Below are 23,821 nucleotides of genomic sequence, written 5' to 3'. Positions count from 1 at the left end.
ATGTGTATTTGGATCTGCACCAAATTGCCAGATTTTTTTCAATCAAGATCCACGAATTATTCTGGAGAAAAAAAATACTTTCTTTGAAGAGGTATTCAATTCTAAACTGAAATCTTTATTTGATTTCATTTCTGAGTGACAAGTTTTAAGAGTTTCTAGCAATGCATGGACTCATCACCCCAAATTCAAATCAGAATCGTTTAAATTGTCACTAAAGAATAAAAGAAGCTCTGGGGGTGTGATGGGAAACGCAAAGGCCACGACCTAATCACTGACCTCGTTGTCTGACTGGAACTGATGACGTGCACAGATACTTTTAACTGACACGACTCCCATCTGCACTGTCCAGTAAAGCAGTGTAACCCTGTGTGCGTGTTTTAAAGTGTAATCGAGTCCCAGAAGTAAGTGCAGCATCCTGAAGTCCATGTGTTAATAATTAAAGCACTTTGTCTGGAAATCAGGGAAGTATTCAGTTTTGTCTCTAAAAGTAAAAGCGAGGCAAATGGAAAGGTCCCCCCCCCCCAAGATTTGCTTTTGACCTATATATTTCAGGGGGTATCGCGGCAAACTGGCTCCACTGGAGAGAAAATACACAAATACCGACATCAAATATTCATCCCACTTTGTCCTCCAGCTGGTGGGAGCTTTTCACTTTTCACTTCAGGGTTAGAAGAGGCGAGGCTCAGTAAAGTCATTTGTCTCCCCATCACAGTTCCTCTGAGGCTGCACTTTGAGGCGAGTGAGCACAACAGAAAGACGACTTTAGGACAACCATGTCTCCAATATGGACACTATTTATAGCCTCGAAAAAAGGGCTCTCTGTGCCATATCACTCGAGCTGCAGAGCCAACCTGAGCATTCTCTCCCCCTCTCCGATTATACAGCACACGCACACAGACACGACTTACGTAAGCCACATTACTCGCACCTTTTAACACAACACACATCTCCTGACGCTCTTAGGATAGAGATGGGGGATTGTAATACAGACCGAGGTGCTGAAAATGAGACCATCTTTGAAATGCAAATTTCTCATTGTGTGCCGGCTCAGAGAAAATCCACGAGCCACGTTTCATGCAAAACACACAGACTCAGTTCACAAATACAATCCAGATATGCCAAAACATTTTTTTATTGAAATGACAAGTGGCTGCTTGCAATGCTGGAACTATCAAATGGCAAAATGTTAGAACAATAAAAAGCATTCAGTTCTAATCATTATCATGTTATAAGGATGATTTAAAAGTAGAGTTAGTGCATTAGATATTCAGCTCGATGCCAAGCTCCCAGTCAAGAAGCAACACAACCACAGACACAAGCAACGGCTCTTCATGTGAGCCAAGAGCCCTCTACTGGCAGAATAAACCAGTACAGGACACTATGACAAAATATGTAAGCAAAGTATGAAAAACCAAACAATGTAAAGTTTACATTTCTGCAACAACAAATGTATGGTAATGGATGGTTTGCACAGTGACACATCAAATATCTCCGCACTTGGCAGCCCTGACAAAAGGCACAACATGATCTGTCTTTATGCTTTGGCTTTTCAATGTTCAGAGAAAGGCAACTCCGTCTGTAAATGCTGAGCAATGATTGGAAAGTTTTACATTTAAGGAGCTAAACATTTTAGTTTTTTTAGAGCTGATATAAATAAAAATATATAGCAAAAAACTAACTTTCATAGACTTTAAAGCAGAAGTAGAATTATTGTTAGTTAGCACGAACATGCCCTTTGCAGATCTTTATTTGTTACATTCAAACAATAACCTGGATTTATCTGTCACTAGTTAAAGAAGCAACAGATGATTCTTTATAGGATTCATTTTGATAAAACTGGTTTAACAGTCTCATATAGCTTTTTTATTTTATAACTTTGCATACATGAAATGATTGGCAGTGCAGTAAACTTTGCCCCAATAATGCTGAAATGATAAACTGTGAAAAATATACTTGAGCCTTCATCTTTTTTTCTTACTTCATTAAACTCTCTTCAGCCAGTTTGTGATCATAACAGTTTTTCTTTGTCTTTTGTGATCATTAAAAGTTTTTCTTTTAATGATCACAAACTGAATTGGGCAGCAGATTGTTGGACTACTATATAACATTGTTAGCACAATAATAAGTTTCATTTTTTGTTGATTGAGTTTGACATTTTCTGGTTCTCACTTTCTATTTAAAGCATCCACATCTCATCAAATAAAGATGAATCTATCTACTGTGTCTTTATAACTCTTCATATTAATATATATTTACTATTTGGCAATCATACAGTGGTATCTATGTCATTGAAGAGAATACAAAACTAATGTTAATTTACCATTGTTCCAGGAGAACTAATATTAACTGCATGCATCAGAGGTGATATTAAGTCCTATAACATTGTTTCAGTGTGGACGTACATATACTGTCCATTGGAGGGTTTAGCTTCTTTTCTTTTTAGTCGTTACCCCCGCACAGCTTCAGTAGAAGCTTCTTGTAATCTCCAGAGGTGTCACCCTGAGAAACACAGAAATATGCATCACGTAAAGATGGCTGAAAAAGATCAGAAAATATGTTTGTCATAGTAACACGACAGGCGGGACTTACTGAGATATGATTGTAGAGGGATTTCCCATAGGCCTTCACATAGTCCTTTCTGATGTCCAGCATGTCAACCTCAGAGCGGGACACCATGATCCGAATCAGGGTTGTGTCCATGGTCCCTGCACCCTGCAAATGCATCACAATATGACAATGAATTGACTGCAGTAGTGAAATCTTCTCCTCTGTCCCAATAAGATCACATCAAAGCGGGTAGCCTTCTTGGTTTGTGATTAAGAGGAGTAAAATGAGAATTAAAAAAAAAATGAAGTACCTGCATGGCCTTGTGGAGCCTCTCCGCAAAGTATGCAGAGGTGTTCTTGATGCATTTCACTAGAAAACAGGAGCAGATATTGAATGTTAATTTAAATGAATCTGCGAGATCAGACCAACGCTCCACAAAGACAAGATGGAGAGAACAAGTCAAACAGCTGATTGTTTAAAGATGAAATTATGGACTAAAAAAAAGTAACTGCATTGTATGGTTTATAATATATGACTGTCGGAGGTAAGGCTGCAAACAATTCAGCCAGCCGCTTGCACTTCTTCACAGTCCATCATTTTCTTTAGATCAATCACCATTCAAGATTAAAAAAAGGTAGGTCAAAGCCTGAAAGATATTTTCGTCCTTCCAGGAAAGCTTTGGAAAACAACATCTTGACAGATGACTTGAATGTATACTTAGAGCCTTAAAATGTTGTTGGGAAGGCTCTTCACTTTGGTTGAGGTTTGAAGAAAAAAAGACGTAAAGCACAAAACCTACCCACAGCCACCATGCCATCTTCCACATTGCCAGACATTTCCCTGCAGATACTTTTCTCGAGGTCTCTCCCACACATCTGCTGGTACTCCTGGAAAACTATCAAAGACAAGAGACACATGCAAGAAAGTTAAAATCTAAATATTTGCAAATGTATGAATCAAAAGGTCTGTGTGTGCAGCGGCTATGACACTGGAAAACACAGAAGCAGAGTTTATATTCGGAGCTTGAAGAGTGGAAGAAAAGGGATGTTGCAATAACACACCTGCTCTGAGGTGAGGCTTGCTGCGAGCACACAGGATGGCATTAAACTGAGACTCATCCGTTCCCACTTTGTTCTCTCCAGCAGCATAAAGTTTCTGTAACACACATTCAAAAAGAGTGACATGATAAGGCTTGCTAATTACTTACAAGAATGTTACAACCCTGAGTCACCAACAAACCAGTACCTGAGCATCCTGTTTGGCCAGAGAGATGTCAACATTCTCCCTTTCGTCACGGTTTCCCTAGATGGAGTAAGACAAAGACGTATTGACTAAAAACACGTTATCAATACTTGAATATTTCGTCTCTCTTCATTAAAAGGCAGCAGCTACCTGACTGAGAGAGACCAGGAGCCTGCGGAAGTGACCAGAGGTGTCGCTGTTGATGGCGTCCTCCAGGCTCTTCCCGAACTCTAGAAGGACAGTGTGGCTTTTTCAGTAAAATACACTCGTTTGCATAATATTTACATTTGCTGGCACTTCCTTTAAAAATCCATTATCCAACAAAAAGGCTTTATGTCTATTTAATATATAATGTTTATTATGTAAAAGTTAATAAAATCCAGCCTGAATGTGAGAACTCAAATTACAAGATTATTTTGAAAAATTCAAACATTAGGATCAAATTCAAACATTATTCTCCCATACTTTAAAAAAAAAAAATGTTATCAAAAGTATAACGGTCAACAGCAGAACTCACCAGATTTGTAGATGGTGGTGATTTGACGAATCTCTGCATTGGAGCGTGATGACAGAATCTCAATCAGACAAGCTTCATCAGTTCCTGCACCCTGAAAAAAATATACAAAAACATGCTCACAAACAAACACGAATCAAAAAGTAAAAATGGACTTGGAACCCTGGTCTGACATCGCATTGTACAAAGGGATTTTAGTTTTCTTCTTATTTTCCTATTGCACAATGAGTCACACACTGTGGTTCTAACTACAAAACCACAAATGAAGCCTCTGCTGAGACAATAACGGAGGCTTCCAACCTTTATAGCCTGTCTGAGTTCATACGCGTCAAAGTGCGAGGGACTCAACATCATGGCAACAACCAGTTTCTCAAAGTTTCCAGTGAGCTCAGACTTCAGATCGTGGAATAAATCCTGGGAGGGGAAAAATAGACATGAGAGCAAGGTCACATGGGGGGCAGGAAAAGAAAATACAAAAGAAAGTTAAACGAAATAAATAGTAAAACCTACTTTTCCATAGGTCGTTTTGTAGGCAGGCACCATTGGAACTCGCTGCTTGCTGGTGCGACTTCCCAGAAGTTCAAGAATGGCGCTTTCATCAGTGCCTATTCAAGACCCATGTTTTTCCAATCAATGTAAAAAAAGGAAATTGGCCAATAAAGTGCTCATTCATTTTTAATGAGAATACATTAGATGAGCTTACCAAAACCCTTCATGGCCTTGCGAAGAACTTCAACGTCCCTCAGTGGATCAGCGCCTGGACAGTCTTTAATAGAACCCCTGTAGCCTTTCTGTAAATTAAAAATAAACATGAGAAATTAAATATTAGAAGATAATATAGCTGCATGTTTTTAGCGGCATTGGCAAATAGATCAGACATCAGAGTAGAGAGATCCTAAAATGAAGATGCATCGTACAGGAATGGCCGGGCTCTGAGGATTCGATTGAACTCCACTTCCATATCCAGGCATTGAGGGGTTTGTGGCTGGGGCCCCGGGGTAATTTGGCATGTGTTGGCCTGGGGCAGGGCCTCCTTGGTATCCCTGCTGAGCTCCTCCTGGCTGCAAACAAAGGACAGCTGTAAATGCTAAGAATGTGGTGACAAACTTCATGTAGAACAAATACGATTTAGTAAGGCTGGTGAAGATAAGGTGATTTAAGCAAACAGGAGCTTTAGCTTAAGTCAGTCCATATGCTATTAGAGACAATGTTCTGCAGACGTAAGGAGTGACATAAGAAGTTATGTACCGCGCCATAACCGCCTGGTGCTGCACCCCAGCCTCCACCTGGAAAGAAAACATTGACAGAACAATCAAAATGCCATTCATTTGTTATGAATTATGTTTTTTTAATGTATGTTTTTGCTGGAGTTGCCTGTAAATCGTCAGGATTACAATAAAATCATGCAACCTCACCTGCTGGAGGCATGGAAGGATAGCCTCCTGCTCCAGGCTGCTGTGGGTATCCTCCGGCCTGAGGAGGGAAGCCTCCAGCTGCGGCAGGGTAGCCGCCTGCCTGGGGAGGGAAGCCCCCTGCTGCTTGAGGGTAACCGCCAGCTTGGGGTGGGTAACCGCCAGCTTGGGGTGGGTATCCGCCAGCTTGGGGTGGGTATCCGCCTGCCTGTTGGGGGTAGCCTCCTGCTGCCGGAGGGTAACCTCCTGCTGCTGGTGGGTATCCCCCTGCTGCAGGAGGGTAGCAGCCTGCTTGGGGTGGATATGCTCCTGGTTGAGGTGGGTAGCCCCCTGCCTGTGGTGGGTAACCACCGGGCTGTTGAGGGTATCCTGGGTAACTCATTTTTCACAACCTGGAGGTGACATGAAGTTATTGCTTGTTACTAATAATGATACCTGACTTTCTGCTGGAGAAATTCAAGTCTGCATATATTTCGTGGGACTCCCTGTCGCTTAAAATGCTCCTGCTACTGGGGTTTGCTTTTTAGCTGCTCAGGTGGAATCTGCTGATAGAGATTCATTCAAACAGCAAAAATACAATGACTGTTGTTGTCTCACATTGAAGTTTCCCTTCATTTGCCTAGCGTGTCTTATCACCATGGTTGGTCCGATGTGACGCAAACAAGAACGTGCAAAATCGACTTTAAGTTTTTGATTTAATTCACGTAGAAGTCACAAACTATATCCTGCCAACATTTCTGTAATTTTGTGACAGTCTTTGTTCATGAGCACATACAACACTGAAAAATCAGCCATCCATTATCAGCAACAATATCAGTGACAGTTCAACAAGTATCTGCTACTATAATAGTATTTTCAGAGCTCTAAAAATAATGCAAACAGGTGCCCAGCCCCTCCCCCTGTACCCATCTGGTTCCTTCCTAATTAAATGACCAGCTCTGATATAAAGTCAACTCAGCAGCAGCAAAAACAAAAACCTAACAATTCCTTCTCCCAGCTATAAACAATATTAAATGGTTCAATTACATTATGATGTCAGAAACTCACAACTGCCTTTAACATGTGATTATGATGTCATATGAATCTGCTTTGTCGTTAAGTGAAGTCAGCTGACTTAAAAATGTTGCTCCCCTCTTCTTAGAACCATATGTGAAAACGCTGCGTGTTGCAATGTCCCCAAATTATTTCAGTTACACATCAGACCACTAGAAAAATCATCCCGCAAAGATCCTTCAGATGAGAACCCACTTATGTGAGGAGTTGTTTAGGGAATTACACGGCTGTGTGCTTCCACAGATAAGCATAATACTCACTAGAGCTGCAGGCCAGTCAGTAGTGGTGGGTGATTATCTAGCCAACTTTGTTTACATGCACACAAAGAACCAGGCACTGGGGGAATTCAACGATATTTTTCGCCATTTAAGCGAGAGCGATACAGGTGAACCAGGAAAGTCATGCACACAGTTTTCACTCACACTGAAAACACAAGTACTCTTCACAAATAGCTCACTGCCTTGCTGCAATATAACAACTTTATCATAGAGTTACAGTCAATCAAAGGCAGTTCGGCTGTAAAAACTTTGAGTAACTGAGTTTGTACTTCAGTGTTCTAACTTCAGAGATGCACCATTGTCATCAGATCGAAACCCACTGGGTTAAAGGTGACTTCCTGGTGGGGGACACTCCCCTGCTGCTTTCCAGCTTCTCCTTTGGACCCTTGAAAATACTGGTGAGGCGTTTACGGGTTATCGGAAATTCCATAATGTACATCCCACCGCATATTTACAACCTGAAGATGTGATAACTGATAACTGTCCATTTTAGTTTAAACATTAAAACATTGCGAAAAAAATAATAAAATATAACGGCGTCACTGTCTATTTTATAACAATATACCGAATAAAATGCGCAATGGACTTTGTGATTATTGCTAGCCTCAGATGTGTTGTTTTCTAACCCAGACTACACAACCAAAAACAGCCTGCTAATGCAACCTATCATTATTTTACACTGTTATGGCAACACTACGAGTGTGTGTTTATTTACACCTCCAGTTGTGACTTTTACAATTCCGAAATCAGCACCAGAACGCGGCAGCGAATAATCTTAGAGCATCGCTAGGCCTGAAAACGCTCAATTAGCCAAACTAGCTAACAAGCTAATATTTAACAAAACTTCCATTTTTAAAACGTCTACAGCAACATGGCGAGTATAAGCAACGTGTAACACTGTCGAGTTGAACGTGTCGCCTCGCCACCTCGTTAAATGTCCAGGAGCTCCACTGCCCCTCTCCTCCGTTGAATGTTGCCCAATACCTAAAGACGAAGTTTAGCATGTAGCATGCAGCATCAACACGCAGCACGAGAGACGAGGGCTGTGTTTGACAGATGGAGATGAAACTATTAGGGTTTAAAATGGAGGAAGTCCGGCTCTGAAGTACCGTTAAAAAAAAAGCCCCACGGCGGCTCGAGTCTTGTTTATTCGGGACGATGCTAACTTCCTATTCGGTTTAAAATACATCGATCGGCTGCGTGGTCGCATTTAACCCTGCGTGGGATTAATGTTTTTGAATAGTAGATACGAGAGAAACAGGTTAAATCGACTTACTTCGCGGACTCGGGAGTTGATCCAGGAAGAGACGATGCAGGCTGGAGGTGGGTGGGTCCTCGGCCTGGTTTCCGCCCTGCTGCTTGGGTATTGTCCAGGAGAGAGAGGGGGAGAGTGGGGGCTGGTGCTGTTGACTCACTGTTCCCACAGACACTGGAAACTGTGTCTGCAAGTCATTACTTCAGCTTGCATGGTAACTAGAGGACACATGCAGGGTTTGTTTACTTACTTCACACATGTCCCAGCCCTGGACGCTCCCTCAAACACACATGTTCACAAAAAAAGACTTTAAACCACTAGATTCTTTATCTCCAGCAAACATCTCCCTACTATCATTTGTTTCATGTTTTTGTTTCCTATCTCTGTAAAGCAGACTTGGGTATCTCAAAACGATCTGTATATATATTCAATTCGTCTTCTTATTATTACAGCATAACCATGTTAATATACTTGATTCCAGTAAAAGTCCTTCATTCGTCCTGGACTTTTGGTGCTCGGTAGATGTTCCAAAAAGCACACAGTGACATATTACACAATAAATAAATGATTTGCAAGTTTTTCTTCACAATACTACTAATTTGCAGGCGGCTAGAAACTTAACTTAGCCGTGTTAAATTGTTTAAAGTCACTACTTAGGTATATGTAAATAAGTAGGTAAATGTATTTCAAAAGTTTAAAAAGTACTCCTTCCACAGAAAAATGACCCCTGTGTCCGATTTGTTAATATATCATTAGCTTGTTTATAATGATGGACCATGAAGTTTAATTTTGTTGTAGCTGGTTAAGTCTACCCCCACCTCTTAATGGGATAGAACAGACTAATATAATTAATTCAGCTTCACTTATTTCTCACCCTTCTCAGACTTTCCTCTTATCTTTGCTCATTTTTACAATTATGAATAATCTGACTTCTTTTTTTCCGCCCAGAAATCTTGATCTCAAATGGGCACGATCTCCTCCAAACTGTGGTGAAGAGGGAACTCTTAGTCACTGAATCTGAGAAGCGCCAAACATTGTTGCTTTCTAAGGTTTTAAAACTCGACTCCACTCTTCCATTATTGTCATTGCTGTGGGTCCCTAAATTCTCTCTAAGAGATAATGATGGAGGCTGGAACACGAGCTTCAGTATCAAACAACTACAGCTTTTTGTAATTTATGGAATTTTTACATGATCCTGAACTCATGAGAACAACTGAAATACTATCTTCAGTATCAGTTTACATCACTAGATGGCAGCAGTCTATTTGTGGTAAAGACATGTATTGCAGACTATATTCAATCTGAAGGCCTTTAAATCAAATCAGCTTAAACTGAGTGAGTAAGCACTGGGTGGTTAGTTGTTGGTTTAACTGAGCACCGTGAAGTGTATCTTAAAATGCTTTCATTTGACTTCAGCCTATTTGATGAATGCTTAGTCTAAAACTTCTGACTTTGCCTCTCACGTGTGAAAACAATCAAAACCAAACATTGATCGATTTGCCTAAAACATAAAATAAACAAACAGAACAAAACATGACTTATCAAACGTCAGTTTTTCTTAATCTTATATAAACATTCATTATTGTAACAGCAGACTTGGGCCTATACCAATTACATTCAACATTATGCAACATTAATGTTTTCAACAAACAACATAGTCATTATAAATATAAACTGGACCACTGAGGTCTAATTAGGAATTGAAACTTTTATGTTTGTATGTATTTTTATGCATATTTTTTAAAAAACGAATGGGCCTCATTCCAAACTAAACCACACATAAACACTGACCTATAAAAACGTTCACCCTTTCTCCTTCATTATAACTCTTGCTTTGAGTTTTCCATGTTCCTGAACATTTAGAAAAGTTGAGCAGAGAGATGCACGCTGATTGGACCTCCTGTCCTCTGTGACGCAACCCACAGTCCTGCTGCTCCAAGCTCCAAACCGCTGCTCAGCCCTTTTTGCGCTTAATGCTTCCACTGCGTCCTCCCCGAGACACCGCTGTCCTGTGACCGGGGTCCTCCAGGGCTCCCCCAGGTGAACCAGAGGTCCACACCCACCCAGCCGGAGCAGGGGGATGACTCAGAGAAGTTGGGTGATCCAGAAAACCCGGCGGTTCTGACGGTGCTTTCACTCCAAGAGGCGCAGCGGTCCCCCTCCAGCCAACGACAGAATGATGTCCGCTATAGAGACTGGTGCCGCCGTGTACCAACCTGCACAGCTGCTCAACTGGGTCTACATGTCCCTGCAGGACTCCCAGAGCAGCACGTTCGATGCCTTCAAAGCCGAGTCGGACTCTTCCCTCCAGGACATGAACAACTCCAAGCGCAGCGCAGCGGATCTGAGCTCCAACTATCTCAACAACTTCTTCCATCTGAGGAGTGAGGTACAACTGGTGTGATGTGACTAACTCCTTGCATGGCCACTGTGACTCTGTTGAAAACTTGCATCCTCTGCTGCACATCATAAATCTCTCCCATAGCGTGGCCCTGAAAATCATCCCCTCATATTTCACCCTGGGTTATTTTTGTAAACCTCACCTGCATGCCTTCGTTGGGTCGAACTGTGGCGAGTGGGTAGCATATGAATATGTGTTTTGTACCCTGGTATAGTGCCTGAGTGTGTTCAGACTGTGTTCTGGTGTCAGTGTGCAGCTGCCGGAGGAATGGCAGGTTGAGGAAAGAAAAAAAAACAACCTCTCACAGGGTTTTTGAAAGTGTGAGGGTTCACCCTGGCTGGCCTCTGGCTTGGTCAGAGATGTGTGCAGCCTTGACTCAGTGGAACTTGGTGTTGCTTGATTCAACACTGACCCGTTCAAGAAAAGTAGAAAAAATAATAATTACTGTGTTTCTGTTTACATGTTGGCTTCAAAAGTCACCAGAACTTAAACCTAAATATACACGTTCACATTAAAACTGGAAGAACTCAAACTAGAGGAGTATAAGGCCAATGCCCAACAGTCTCCTGATGAAGCCACAATTTAATTGTCTTGATCCAGATTTTTATTTGGATATGCACCAAATTGCAAACACTCATAGGTTGTTTCCTGACCCATACTGCACCCCTCCACCCAGTTTGGTCAGAATATGTCCAGTAGTTTTTGCTTGCTAACTAACAACTTAACCTCCTTGGCGGACGGAATCATGTACTGTAACTGCACACATGCCACAGACATGCAGTGGGTTGATATGTCATGCAGAACATGTACTCTGGATTGTACATGTGCATCTGATTACAATTCTCTGTCTGTGATGCCTTCAGAGTAAACAGCCAGTGTCTGCAGGCTGTTCTTCATGTTTGCCCTGCGGTGCCATAGCACCCGTCTCCTCCAGAGACACAATGATACTGATTGTGTTGTGCCAATATAGGACCGGTCGGAATAAAACACGACAAAGACATTTTGTCCCGGCGAGGAAACGGACACCATTGGCGTGCAGAGTAAATGCGGTAAAGGCAGCGCATCTGCAGAAATGAAATAAAGTCGTCTTCTGTCAGAGAGACAAACAGGAGAATCCATCAGGGTGATGGACTGACATGCTGGCTGAAGTGCTCTTTCATCGTCCAGTCACAACAATGTTCCTCTGTGTCCTTGTTTGAAATGAGGGATACTTTTGTGCAACGCTACAAAGATTAGTCCATTAATCCATTAATAGATCACTGGAAAATTAATCAACCACAATTCAGGATAACATATTTGAAGTAATGTATCCATCTCCATGTGAGAATATGCAGTTTTTTGGTTGATATCATTGTTAACAGGGCATCTCCGGGTTTTAGATTGTTGGTTGAACAAAATAACTTATTTTAGGACAAGGCTTTGGTCTTTGGGAAATCGTGATGGGCTTTAGAAGTCTAAATAAAGAGTTACGCGATTCATCAACAGGTTAATAGAATGAATTAACAATACCTCAGCTCCACCGAGGCCCAACTGTCCCATTATGAAGCTTCATTTGAATTCACGAGATCCAGATTTTTATTTGGATCTGCACGAAATTGCAAATACTCAAAAATATTAGTCCCCTAAACTTGATTGAACCTGATTTTTATCATCAAGATCCATTTATTATTCTCTGAGAAATCAATGAAAATGTTGGAAAACGGCGTATCTCACAATGTTAAAGAAAGCGATAAAAAATCCCTTGATCTGCCCCTTTATCCAGATCCACATCAACATTTAATGGATTCTTCCTTGGCCCATGTTGATCCTTTTACCAATTTTCATGGAAAACTGTTCTAATTGTTTTTGTGTAATTGTGTTCATAAACATACAAATCAACCCCAAAAAACGGGCTGGGGCAGGGGTGAAAACCCCCAGGTAGAGGAAATACGATTAATAGTCAGGTGTAGCCCCGCTTTAGTGTATCAATGCATCTACTGTATATTTGTATATTTCAACCTCACACCCACATGGTTCCATTGCCACAGATTTCTCACCTTGCTCCATGTTTTTCACCGACAGGCCTTGAACAACAATTTCTACAAGAACTCCTCGCCCTACGGGTCCCTCAACAATATCGTGGAAGGCTTGAGCTCTCTTGCGGACCATTTCTCAGACCTCTCCCTGTCCCCCGAGACGCGCAAACACAGCAAACGGCCGCCGCCCAACTACCTGTGCCACCTCTGCTTCAACAAAGGGCACTACATCAAAGACTGCCCTCAGGTGAGCCAGTCAGGGATGCTGCACCTCAGTCAGGTGCATGTCCTCAATGCCGGGTGAAACAGCTGTGCAGTGTGTGAGCCATCTGTCAAATTATTCTACGTGTTTTGGATATCAACATATGAAGTGCTGTCTGCAAAAGAGAATTCATAACATGACATATTGGATCTGATTTGATCTGAATCTTGGCTCAAATCCACCTGCTTCATCACAGTTTGAGGCATATTCACTGCTTTTTTTGTTTAAAGATATTAAAACCCAAGTTAGAATATTATCTTTGTATTCAGTATTTTCTATGGGAAATAGATTCCTCAGCATGTTTTTGAGTTAGATGAACAACTGCAGGTTGGTAATGAGCAGCAGATGCCCGATTGCATCTCGGAGCTGGTCTTAATGAAAGATGATAGGTTTTCCTGTGGAACGAGGCACGACCTCCACTCCAAACACGAAAGAAGTATTACCACTGGCTCATGTGCAGCTGCGGTTCCCCATTGATCATGTTCAGAGGGAAATGCCTGACATTTGTTAGGTGTAATGGAAATAATCAAATGACTAATTGACAGGGTGTGTCCTAGAAACAAGGTAGCAAAAAGGGAAAAGCTGGTTAACTTTTACAGGTCGATTATATCAAGAAGCCTATAAAGTTTAATCACTTAATTTTGTCGGGGAGAAAGAAGATTCTGTGAAACCTGCAACATGATAGTTCCACAGGTCGTAAAACTAAGTGATATCTGTAGCAATTTAACACTTTCTGCAAGAACCATTTCTAAATTAGAGGACACTCGTATAAAGTTTTTTAAGAGATGGGGAAATCTTTAACTGAAGTTGGTGCAAGAGATTAAATAATTGATAATTGATTTTTGGCGTGTGTTGGCATCCTGCTGTGTGTGAGCTTAAAGCCATAGTTTCACATTTTGGGAGTTACGTTTATGTCTTGCTGAAAGTGCAGCTGTTTTCAGACATGAGCTGGTTCCAGAAAATTGGGACATCTGACTTTGACATTTGCATTCTCACATCTAGCCCCTCTTGAAAATTTCCAGAAAATATCCAGACTTCAGTGCATGTCTGAAGGAAGCTTTAGATTACTTTCTGTACGGTAAACATGTGGCTGGAATAAGCAGCTAGTTAGCGTAGCTTAGCAGAAAGACAGGAAAACTGGAGAACAGCTAGCTTGGCTCTGTCCAACTATCCAAACTCCATGTAAAACATTTAAAAGTTGGGTTTACACTTTTTTCACAGATTCAACAAACTGCTGGCTCCAGCTAGCCTGCAGACGTTGGACCGTTATCTTCTCATCTAACTCAAAGCTAGAGAGAAAATAACCATGTCTCCCCAAAATACCTCTTCCCTGAAAGCTCACCTCCATCACTGCCCACTCAGAGGAGATTGATGCAGCTCAGCCATGAACAAAATTAGTGGAGCAAAGTGAGGAATGCAGAGAAAAATCAACTGCAGTGAGTTTATAGCTCTCAACATTTTCACTTAACTGCAAGAGGCAGATACGACCGTCTGTTCATCAGTCACAAAAATATACATCTCTTTCCGCATGAAAGATGTTTTCCACCACTGGTCCACACGGGTTAATGTGAGAGCCATTAATCAAAGCAATGCAGAATTACTTGTTTTTATGGATTATTAGCAGCATTGACTCTCTGGTTGCATGTTTCCATAGCTGAAGGGAGCTCTATGGTCAGGAATCAAAGAATGTCACGGCTCAGTAAGATGAGAGAAGAAGTGCACAGGAAGTGGGTGTGTGGGGCCTTTAACAGCCTCTCTCTGGGTGGAATGGGGCCCATGTCAACTCTAAAAGTCTGCTTCTTTGATAAAGAAACACATGGCTCTTCAAGCCGAAACCTTAGGTGATGAAAAACAATGAAAAAAGAGACGTGTCAGACCATGAATTTTTGTTTGCGGCCCTGCTCATCGGTATGAGATATACTATCCATGCTGTGCTCGGCATGTCAGCGGTAAGCATCCCGTTGACAGCATAGTGGAGGGTTGGGTTACTTGTTTCACCAGGAGGTTAAGACGTCAAAGGATTACCCCGAGCTGAGATTTTTTATAATTCTCTGGAGTGGCCACACCCCTTATGGTGTTAAAAAATCTGGAAACCATTTCTGCTGGCTGGCGCTCTGCTGCTCTGCTTCAGAAAACGATGATGTCAGATTCTATCATGTGTTGCTAATATTTCAGAGATGAAGTTATGATTACGTAAACCGTCGTCATGACAAAAGGTCTCTTGAGCAGAACTACATTTTGTTTTTGTTTGCTGGAATCTGTTGTATTTTTAGCTGTAGATAAATGAAATAAACACCTTCGGTACACTGTGGATTTCTTGGGTTGCAGACAAATAACTTGTTATTAAATTAGTGTGTTAAGATGAAAAAACTCTGTCCCTTTGTGCCACGTTGATGGAAAAACTGCTTCAAATTTCTGTCAAATTACCTAAAACATGCTTTCTTCACACCTCTCATCCCTGAACCCCGGGTCACAACATTTCAACGACCTTTGCCAATTAAGTAGCTGAACCAGGTTACTGTAAAGAGAATACACAAGTGACAGTGTGCTGACAGTAAATGGGTGTATGGTGGGAAGGGCCTGGGCTAAATAAGGAGAGCATTGTTTCTGCAGAGGGCCTGTGGAACCAAAGGTCAAGAAGTCAGGCTGTATTGTTCGCTCAGCTCTGCTTGGCTTGGCTGCAGTCAACTCCATCTCTCTCCATCCGTCTGCCCGTATGCGAAGAAGCGGCGATTGGATGGACAAAGGGCCAGTGAGCAGTGAGCTGCCCAGAGATGTCCAAATCAAAACCCTGGTTTTGGAAACAGTGGGTAGCACAGGAAGTGGGTGTACCGGTCTTTACAGTTGAATCATGTTTGAGTGGAGGGACAAGGTCTGCTTTGATAATTAGTCTGGACCTATGGTCTGGAAAGTGGAACTTCTGATAGTTGCAACGCTTTCAGAGGGAATTCTTTTATTGTATTTGGCCTAAGATGGATGAAAGTGATATTTTTAGTTCTTTGAGTTTTATCTAGTATTTAATATCAGCGTTCATTGTCTTTAACTGAATTATGTTGCCTCTAACGTTTTAGCATTCTGGTAGAACGATTTAGTTTGGTCCAGACAGAGCCAGGCTATATGTTTTCCCATTTTGAGCCTTTGTGCTAAGCTAAGTTAGCTGGCTCCTTACGTAGCTTCACAGACAGAAGGTGAATAAGTACATTTACCACAATGTCAAAAGTTTATTTTAACAGAAAGTAAAACTAGCCTCGATTAAATTGAATAGACTATTCCTGAATGTACTAGAGAGTGAAGCGGGCCACATTTTTCTGTTCGAACTCGGTTTGGTTAGTCACACTTTAGGATGTACCGCTGTGCAGAAAAAAACATTACTGAGCCACTGACTAAATAACATGCAGCAAATATCCTGTGGGTTTTTTTTCAAACTCAAAGCAGCCATAGCCATGGAGGAAATGTCTCTGTATTATATAGGTGAGCAGAATGTGTTTCTGCTGATATCTCCAAATACTGATAATGTTATCAGTGTTGATTTAGGACCAGACACTGTACTTCCGTCCAGGTGCAGCGATACGGCTCACAGCCCAATGTGTAACTGGTGAATCTCAGACAGAGCTGTCCGGTTATACTGCTGCTTTTATCCTTGTGTTTTCACTGCTGCTAAATGTCTTATCTGTCCTCAGCTTGCTGTCTGTTGTTTTTGGCCCGATCATCTGCCGAGGAGGATGAGTAAGATAGCGGAAACCCTGGAATCTGGGGGTAGATAGACTAGTTGAGGAGGGGGTGGTATGAAGTGTCATAAGGACTTCCTCTGCCCTTGTGTGCAATTTGATCAGCTTTGCACCTCAGCCACTTCTCGCTTGGTAAGCAGAGACTCTGGAGTATAGGCATCTATAGGGTATAGGGATAAGGAATGGTTCGGTATGCACTTAAACGAGTAAACCAGACTTCACCCCCCCCCAGAATCTGTAATCTAAAGCTAACCACTCTCACTGCATTCTTCTGCCATCGTCCATTCATTCATCTGACTCCCACACCTGCTCATCTGCTCCCCTTTACCCAGTCACCTCTGTTTTCTGCAAAGAAATGGATCAGATGTGACAGGCACATAAATGCTTTTGACACGTTAATCATAAAACCTATGTATCGGCTATAAAGTGTGTTTAACATTTGACAAGTTGATATTGAAGCCACTATTTATTATGGTGGTTGTACAATTAAGTTAATTGGTTTACATGGGATGACGTCAGAAACCCGACATCTTGTGTCCCAACCTTTTTGCAGACCTGTTGCTCTGAACCATGACATGAAGTTTGTAAAAGTTCAGGCACATTAACAGATGCTGTGGATTGTTGTCATAGCGACTGTAAATCGATTTCTTTGGACTGCTACTTCAAAATGTGAGGTTCTTTTTTTCGGTGAGATTATTCCAGCAGTGTGAAACTGACTATAACTGCATCCATCACTGCACATTAGGTATGAGATTAAATTTACCTCTGGCTTGTTCCTGGCCTCCTGGGAGCCTGAATCTGGCTCAGTTGTGTCTCTCTGTTGCATTTCGTGTTTGTCTGGCACCCCCCCCCCCCCCCCCTGTCATTCCCTCGCTGTGAAATGTAAAGCCAGTTTACAGCTGCATATGTCATCAACTTGACCACAGCCAACTGGAACTCAGTGTGTTGGTAAATTTTACCCCTATATGAAAGCAGCACTCTGTGTTAAATGGATGGTGAAAGGCTATAATGTCTGTGAATTTGTGTGTGAGAATAATTCTGCTGCGTTTAAAGGTCCTATATATTCTGAACAATGGGGCTTGATGGAAGAGTGGAAATCCAGAGAGTCACGTAGGAAAACAGAAAACCAATCATCTGCTCTTTGGCCTGCAGTTGTTTACACCTAATCACATTTATTTTTTGAGGACGGGGGAAGTTAATCCATTCTGTGTGTCAGATGAGCTTTGCAGAAAGGCCGTGTGGAAGGATTACAGCCTCACGCTGCTGAAGGACTCATTTGATATCTGCATGTTTCTACAAGTGGAACATTTGCCCCTGATAAATCCTGGAAAAAAAAGGAAGCACCATTGTGTGAAACAGGACATAGGTTTTGCTGCCACTGGCCAGGGAGCGTCTTGTATCTTGTTTCCTTGAATCGCAGCTCTGGGGTTCATGCTTATCACTGTGCAGAAGTCTGTAGAGAAGCTCAGTGCACATTTAAACATGTGTTTAAATGTGGAGGAATGTTGAGTTCAGCACCAATGACACAGTAAGAGCAGCTTGGTATAGTTATACACATCAGCCTCATACACAGTAAGTATGAGTAACATTTTATTTCTTTCATATTGTATTAAAAGATACATAAGATAATGACAAAGAAGCTATAAAGTCAAATATTTAAAGAGAGTAAATGTATGAACACCAGCGTGTCAGTTAAAGAAAATGACTTAATCATGACCAATTACACTTTCTATTTACTTCATTAAAAGTGTTGCATTTCCCAAATATTTTCAGGTACACCAGCTATTTTCTTCATTACAAAACACATTTAAGAGATTATATTATATAATTTTTATTACAAAGATTGTCTTCTTTAGAAGTATCCACAACATAGTCCTATTTGAACACTTTAAAAATCCGCAGATTTTAAATAATATTTTGATGTTGGACAAAAACTATTATTTTTCATGGTGTCACCTTAAAATATCTTGCTCCAAAACACAAATACATTAACTTAACAATGAAATGAAACAGAGAAAAGCTGTAAATGCTCTCATTTGAGAAGACGGAACAAGCAGCGCGCTTGAACGATAAATAACTTCATTACTGTAACCAGTTATATTTCACCTGTCTCAGGATATAATTATCCTGTTTTTTTTAATAATTATCGTCCTAAAATACGTCTAACCATCTACTAATTTAATCTTTTTATGGAAAATGAAAAGTCACGCTCCGCTTGTTGCTTGTAACCCTGCTGCGATAATTGATTTCACAAGATATTTCAAAGTATCACTTAAGTCTTTAAGACTTAGGAGACCTGTTGCAGTGAGTCCGGGCCTTAATGTGTTGTTTTGCTCTGGTAACAGATGGGCTTCTCCCCGATGCTCCGGGGGTCTGAGACAAATTAAACCCAGCGAAAGGGATGAGAGCGCCCTGGGTTTGTTAGTGTGGAGTAATTGACCACATGGTATCCAACAGGCCTGGTGTTGCTGCGTTCTCCAGGATGTCTCATGGGGTATGGACGTGGGGGGAGAGAGTGAATGAGGGGGAGAGAAAGGAGAAGGGGGGTTGATTGAGGATTTTGGAGAAGTCCATTGTTTATCCTGATGGATTCCAGATGATGGCAGAAGGAGGCCGCCAACCTTCTGGGCCTCTCTCACCAGGCTGCAAGGATCTGCCTTATCTGCTGCAGCCTCCGAATCTGGCTTTACATCGCTCCATGTACTCTGGCTCTGATTTGAGTTGCACAACAATTTGAGTTATATGGCTTTTGGTGAGTCTGTGTTGTAATGCACAGAATAAATGAAGGGGGGAAAAAACTATTTGTCTTAAAAGCAAAACCACTTCTCACACATGGTTTTGGGCTGCAGAGATCTTCAATCAAACCCAAATCTGTTTTGGGAGAACACCGGCCAAAAAGGAAAAAAAGTCACGAAACAAACTCCAATCATACGGAAGCGTGTTGCATTCACAGCATCTGCTGTGTCTCTGAATTAAAGAGATTAAGTATTGTTTTCCTGAGAAAAAGAAATTAACAAAACAGCCTTTAACTCTAAATCCAAAGAGAAGCTCTGAGTTTACTTTGAGAGCATAAAGCAAACATGTCACGCCTGTGTTGGTTGATCCAGTTGTATTTGGGTTTGAGGCATTTGGAGTTACTTGTGTTTTTAAGTAATATAAACGGTTTTGTTATTTGTTTATCAGCTTGGAATGATTGATATACGTGGTTGGAAAAATGTTTTTTGTCCAAAACTTTGTGTTTTGACATTCCTTATGTTGTATTAGCAAAGATTAGCATGCTAAAACGCTAAACCATAGTAAACATGGTAAATTTTCTAATTTTCACTATATAAGAAACTTCTAACCAAATGCATCTCTAAGTAAAAGAGTGAAAACCCGTCTGAGTGTCTTGACTTGTTTCGTGCATGCAGGAGGATTGATGACAGATTTGTTACATTTTTCTGCCTTTGCTCAAACTTTCCTGCCGTCCACTCAAAGTCAGGTCAAAAGTGTGATTTCCAGTGGTCGTGTTTATCGGTGTCACATCTTTGATGGGACCAGTGGAAACAGCGGAGTGCGCCGTGCCCTTTGCTGCCCTGTGGGCTCCAGACTTTAGGTAGAGTTTGTTTTGCTTGCTCTGCGGAGTGAAAGCTGCTTCCTCCCTCAGGAAGATGATGCTCTGTCCGCTCTCCCTGTAGGCCCTGCCATCAAAAGTGACCTCCCACAGTGCCTCACGGTGGCTGAGTGATGCAAACACAGGCCTCCAAACGCTTCACAGTGGTCTTAACAGTCAGGGACTTGGCTGTTGTTGTTTTTTAACAGATGTAGTCCTGGAAATGAATAGAATGATCTGCTGGAGCTTTTGAACCTGACATGTGTTTCTGCTGCAAAATCAAAACAAGATTTGATGTGAACTCCTTCGGTGGTGTGGACTCCGTCTTAATTTGGACTTGCCCTACTTTTATCAGACGAGGCGCTTTTAATTCAAACCAGTCTCGTCGAGACGATTTCTTTGTGATGGGTTTTGGATTTTGTCATGTTATACAAGTGCAGAGTTCATCTGGGTTTTATTTCCTCCGAGCTAAGATCTTTGTGTCCTGGTTGGTGGGTTGGGAGCAGCTGGGAGGGATGACTGAGAGCCTGAGGTATTTGTCCTATAGCGGGGAGGCCTCTCCCATTGGTCCCCACACAGGCCGGGGCCTCCTTTATGGTCCCTTGGGAACACAGCTGGAGGGAGTGAGTTCATTTTTAATGGGAAAGCTGAGACTCCTTCTTTTCTTGCCAACAAATAAATTACACAAAAAATTACAATATAAGGCATCTTTCTTGGAATAAACCATTAAAAGTATTAAAACTTCTTATTAGCTTCAATAGTACAACGATTCTCTGTAGTTCCTACTCCATCATTAACTATGTAGTTTAGATACGTTTTGTTCTTTCAAATGATCTGTCTTCTAACTTAGACAGAGACACACATGGTGAGAGACACCGAGCAGAAAGTGCTGGCAAGTTAAGTTTGAGTTTTGTGAATTTAAGAATAAAAAGATGCTGAAAAGCAGCATGTTGGTCTCTGGCTGTGTGTGGGAGACCCCGGTGGCATGGTCGTATGCCACAGTGGGACCCAACGTGAGGCTCCACGCAGCCAGAGACGAGGCCCTGCAGGCGGAGGAGTTCATGGCCACGCACAGGGAGCAGGCAGCAGGAACAGACGGCGGCTGGAGGCTCTCCAGAGGCAGGCCGCAGTAGGTCAGGTGCCACGTGCTCCCCCCGTGGCAGCTCAGTCACTGCCGACCAGAGAAACCATTAATCAAAAGTGTTGAGAGTCAAAAACGAAAATGTTTGCAAAGCTGCTGAGGTCCACACATTTGTAAACGTGTCATTTAAAGCAATGAAGTGAGCTGAAAGTGGGTTGACGATGTAGAATTTATTTCCTGCTCCGACTCTCTGTTCAGGCTCGACCCAAAGGTGAAGGCCTGACCCCGTATCAGGGAAAGAAGAGGTGTTTCGGGGAATACAAATGCCCTAAATGCAAGAGGAAGTGGATGAGCGGGAACTCCTGGGCCAACATGGGGCAAGAATGCATCAAGTGCCACATCAACGTCTACCCTCATAAACAGGTAACAGCCCATCCCAATGACAGACGGGTGAATGGTACCTTCCAGTCGGGTTTTTGTCATCTGGTACTAAATAATATGATTTTCTTTTGCTTGTCTTTTTAGTTTATTTTAAATAACAGCATGTCTTAGAAGCATCCTGATCTCAGTTAAGTTTCAGTGGCTCAGGAAAAAGTGAGATGCAGTGGCAAAGGTTTTCCTATAAATTATAAACCAGTTCTTATCGAATGCATAAGAGATTGTCAAACTCTCAGCTCTGTTACATCAGATCCTGCAAAGTTTTAACTTCTTGAACTTTGGATGTAACTCTGTACATATTTCAATGCATTTATTTTTTTTTGTTAAATCGTAAGCGATAGAAAACATTCCAACATAATTAAATTAATAACCGCATTAATTTAAGTGGTAGAAATTGGAATTTAGAGAATGGTGCGGTTATGTGGTTATTGGGTTTTCTAGATTGTGTCAGTTGTATCTACTGCAATCATCAGACATATAAAAAAAAAAGTGTATTGTTTATCAACTCTATTTTTTGACAGAAATAGCCAGATTTTGAATATACTGAATTTAAAAAACAATCAAATGAATGAATACATTTTTTTCCCAGCGACCTCTGGAGAAACCGGACGGGTTGGACGTGTCGGACCAGAGCAAAGAGCACCCCCAACACCTGTGTGAAAAATGCAAAGTCCTTGGCTACTACTGCCGCCGTGTGCAATAACTCTCTCTGCTTGACTTCCCTGGTTTGGTCCACAAAGGGACGATTCTACTTTAATAACTAAAAACACAAGGTAATATACTTTATCGTACTTCATCTCTAACGGTTTATTCTCTGACACTGTGACTCTCGGTGTGAGAGGCTCGTCGCGATGGAAGCCTTCTGCAGTATCTCTCGGTGGAGACGAGTACTTTGCATTGGCTGGGTGCTTGTGAGTAACTCAGTTATCAATATGTGAATATATTCATTTGACGTCGTAACTATGAAGCCAGAATCTTACCTTAACTGTGAATTCAGAAACTTTAGCTCAGCGTCTGACTTCACTCGTGTTGGAGCTAAAGTCACGAGTGAAGTTTCCAAATGAAGACTCTTTTCTACATGTTTGTATATTCCAGCAATAACTTAAAATGATGTTTTCTGTATAAAATATGCAACAAGTCTTTACTCAGAAGGATATGCAGTATTAATGTGTATCTGCATTATCAGTACTGGAGGGTACATAATTATTGGGAGATATTTTTAAGCCATTAGCTTTGTTTCTTATTACACTTAATGAAGGAATATATCAGCCGACTAACATTTATTCTTTATATACTATGTGACTACAGTTAAAACACCTTTTGGGTCATTTTATTCCAAAGTTGTTAACAAATGCAATATTTCAGGAACAATGTATTTCCTGACAAATAGAATAAACTACAGCACAGCAACAGAGACTCAGCAAGGTGCTTTATTTTTATAGGTCATAGGTTGTAATGTCTCGTATGTAACACGAGACAAAATGAGGAATAAATATCAGAATGTGCCAAAGATCATGAAGGATTAAGTGGAAGGTTCCGTGTGCATGTTGCTTCAGAGGGTTTTTGTATTTCAAATTAACGATAATTAAATGGAAAAGAACCATCAGTTGATTATAACTGTTTTGGACGTGACACGCCGTTTAATGTGCCTTAATGTGAGTAACCCATGAGATGGATCTCTTCAAATGTTTTTGTATTAAAATGCATTTAAACATGTTGACATTGTGTTTGTGTTTTCCTGCTGTTCTGCTAAATGATCAGTTCTGTCTCCTCTAACGAGAAAAGATCATAAGATCAGGTTTTAAACCATCCATGTTGTTTGGGAGCTGAGAGATTATGTGAATAACACCAACAACAAATCCAGATGGAACATAAAACATTAAAATAATATACACACACACAGACGTTATCATGACTAACAGAACATAGTGTGCTTTCCTGTATTCTTAATTCTATATATGCTTATGTATACATAGAAGTATACACATATAGAATACATATTG

The 23,821-nt window shown here is 41.3% G+C and overlaps 2 protein-coding genes across 2 annotated transcripts; one reads left to right on the top strand and one right to left on the bottom strand.

Annotated features, from left to right (window-relative positions):
• Positions 1-1,108: 1,108 nt before the first annotated feature.
• LOC118101039 (annexin A4) lies at positions 1,109-8,443 on the bottom strand. Its single transcript, XM_035146666.2, has 15 exons — positions 8,323-8,443; positions 5,719-6,107; positions 5,552-5,589; positions 5,221-5,364; positions 5,007-5,094; positions 4,814-4,908; positions 4,604-4,717; positions 4,307-4,397; positions 3,940-4,019; positions 3,793-3,849; positions 3,609-3,702; positions 3,347-3,442; positions 2,858-2,916; positions 2,590-2,712; positions 1,109-2,499 (listed from the first exon to the last, which is right to left on the bottom strand). Exons 2-15 carry the CDS (start codon positions 6,095-6,097, stop codon positions 2,440-2,442), a joined length of 1,518 nt encoding a protein of 505 aa, XP_035002557.1. The 5' UTR covers positions 6,098-6,107; positions 8,323-8,443; the 3' UTR covers positions 1,109-2,439.
• Positions 8,444-8,586: 143 nt separating this feature from the next.
• On the top strand, positions 8,587-23,534 carry LOC118101040 (zinc finger CCHC domain-containing protein 24). Its single transcript, XM_035146667.2, has 4 exons — positions 8,587-10,690; positions 12,764-12,964; positions 21,639-21,803; positions 22,408-23,534. The coding sequence occupies exons 1-4, from the start codon at positions 10,478-10,480 to the stop codon at positions 22,519-22,521; spliced, it is 693 nt and encodes a 230-aa protein (XP_035002558.1). The 5' UTR covers positions 8,587-10,477; the 3' UTR covers positions 22,522-23,534.
• The last annotated feature ends 287 nt before the right edge of the window (positions 23,535-23,821 follow it).

Source organism: Hippoglossus stenolepis, chromosome 21 (genome assembly GCF_022539355.2).
Source record: "Hippoglossus stenolepis isolate QCI-W04-F060 chromosome 21, HSTE1.2, whole genome shotgun sequence".
Classification (NCBI taxonomy): Eukaryota; Metazoa; Chordata; class Actinopteri; order Pleuronectiformes; family Pleuronectidae; genus Hippoglossus; species Hippoglossus stenolepis.
This window is presented reverse-complemented; position numbering and strand designations above follow the sequence as displayed.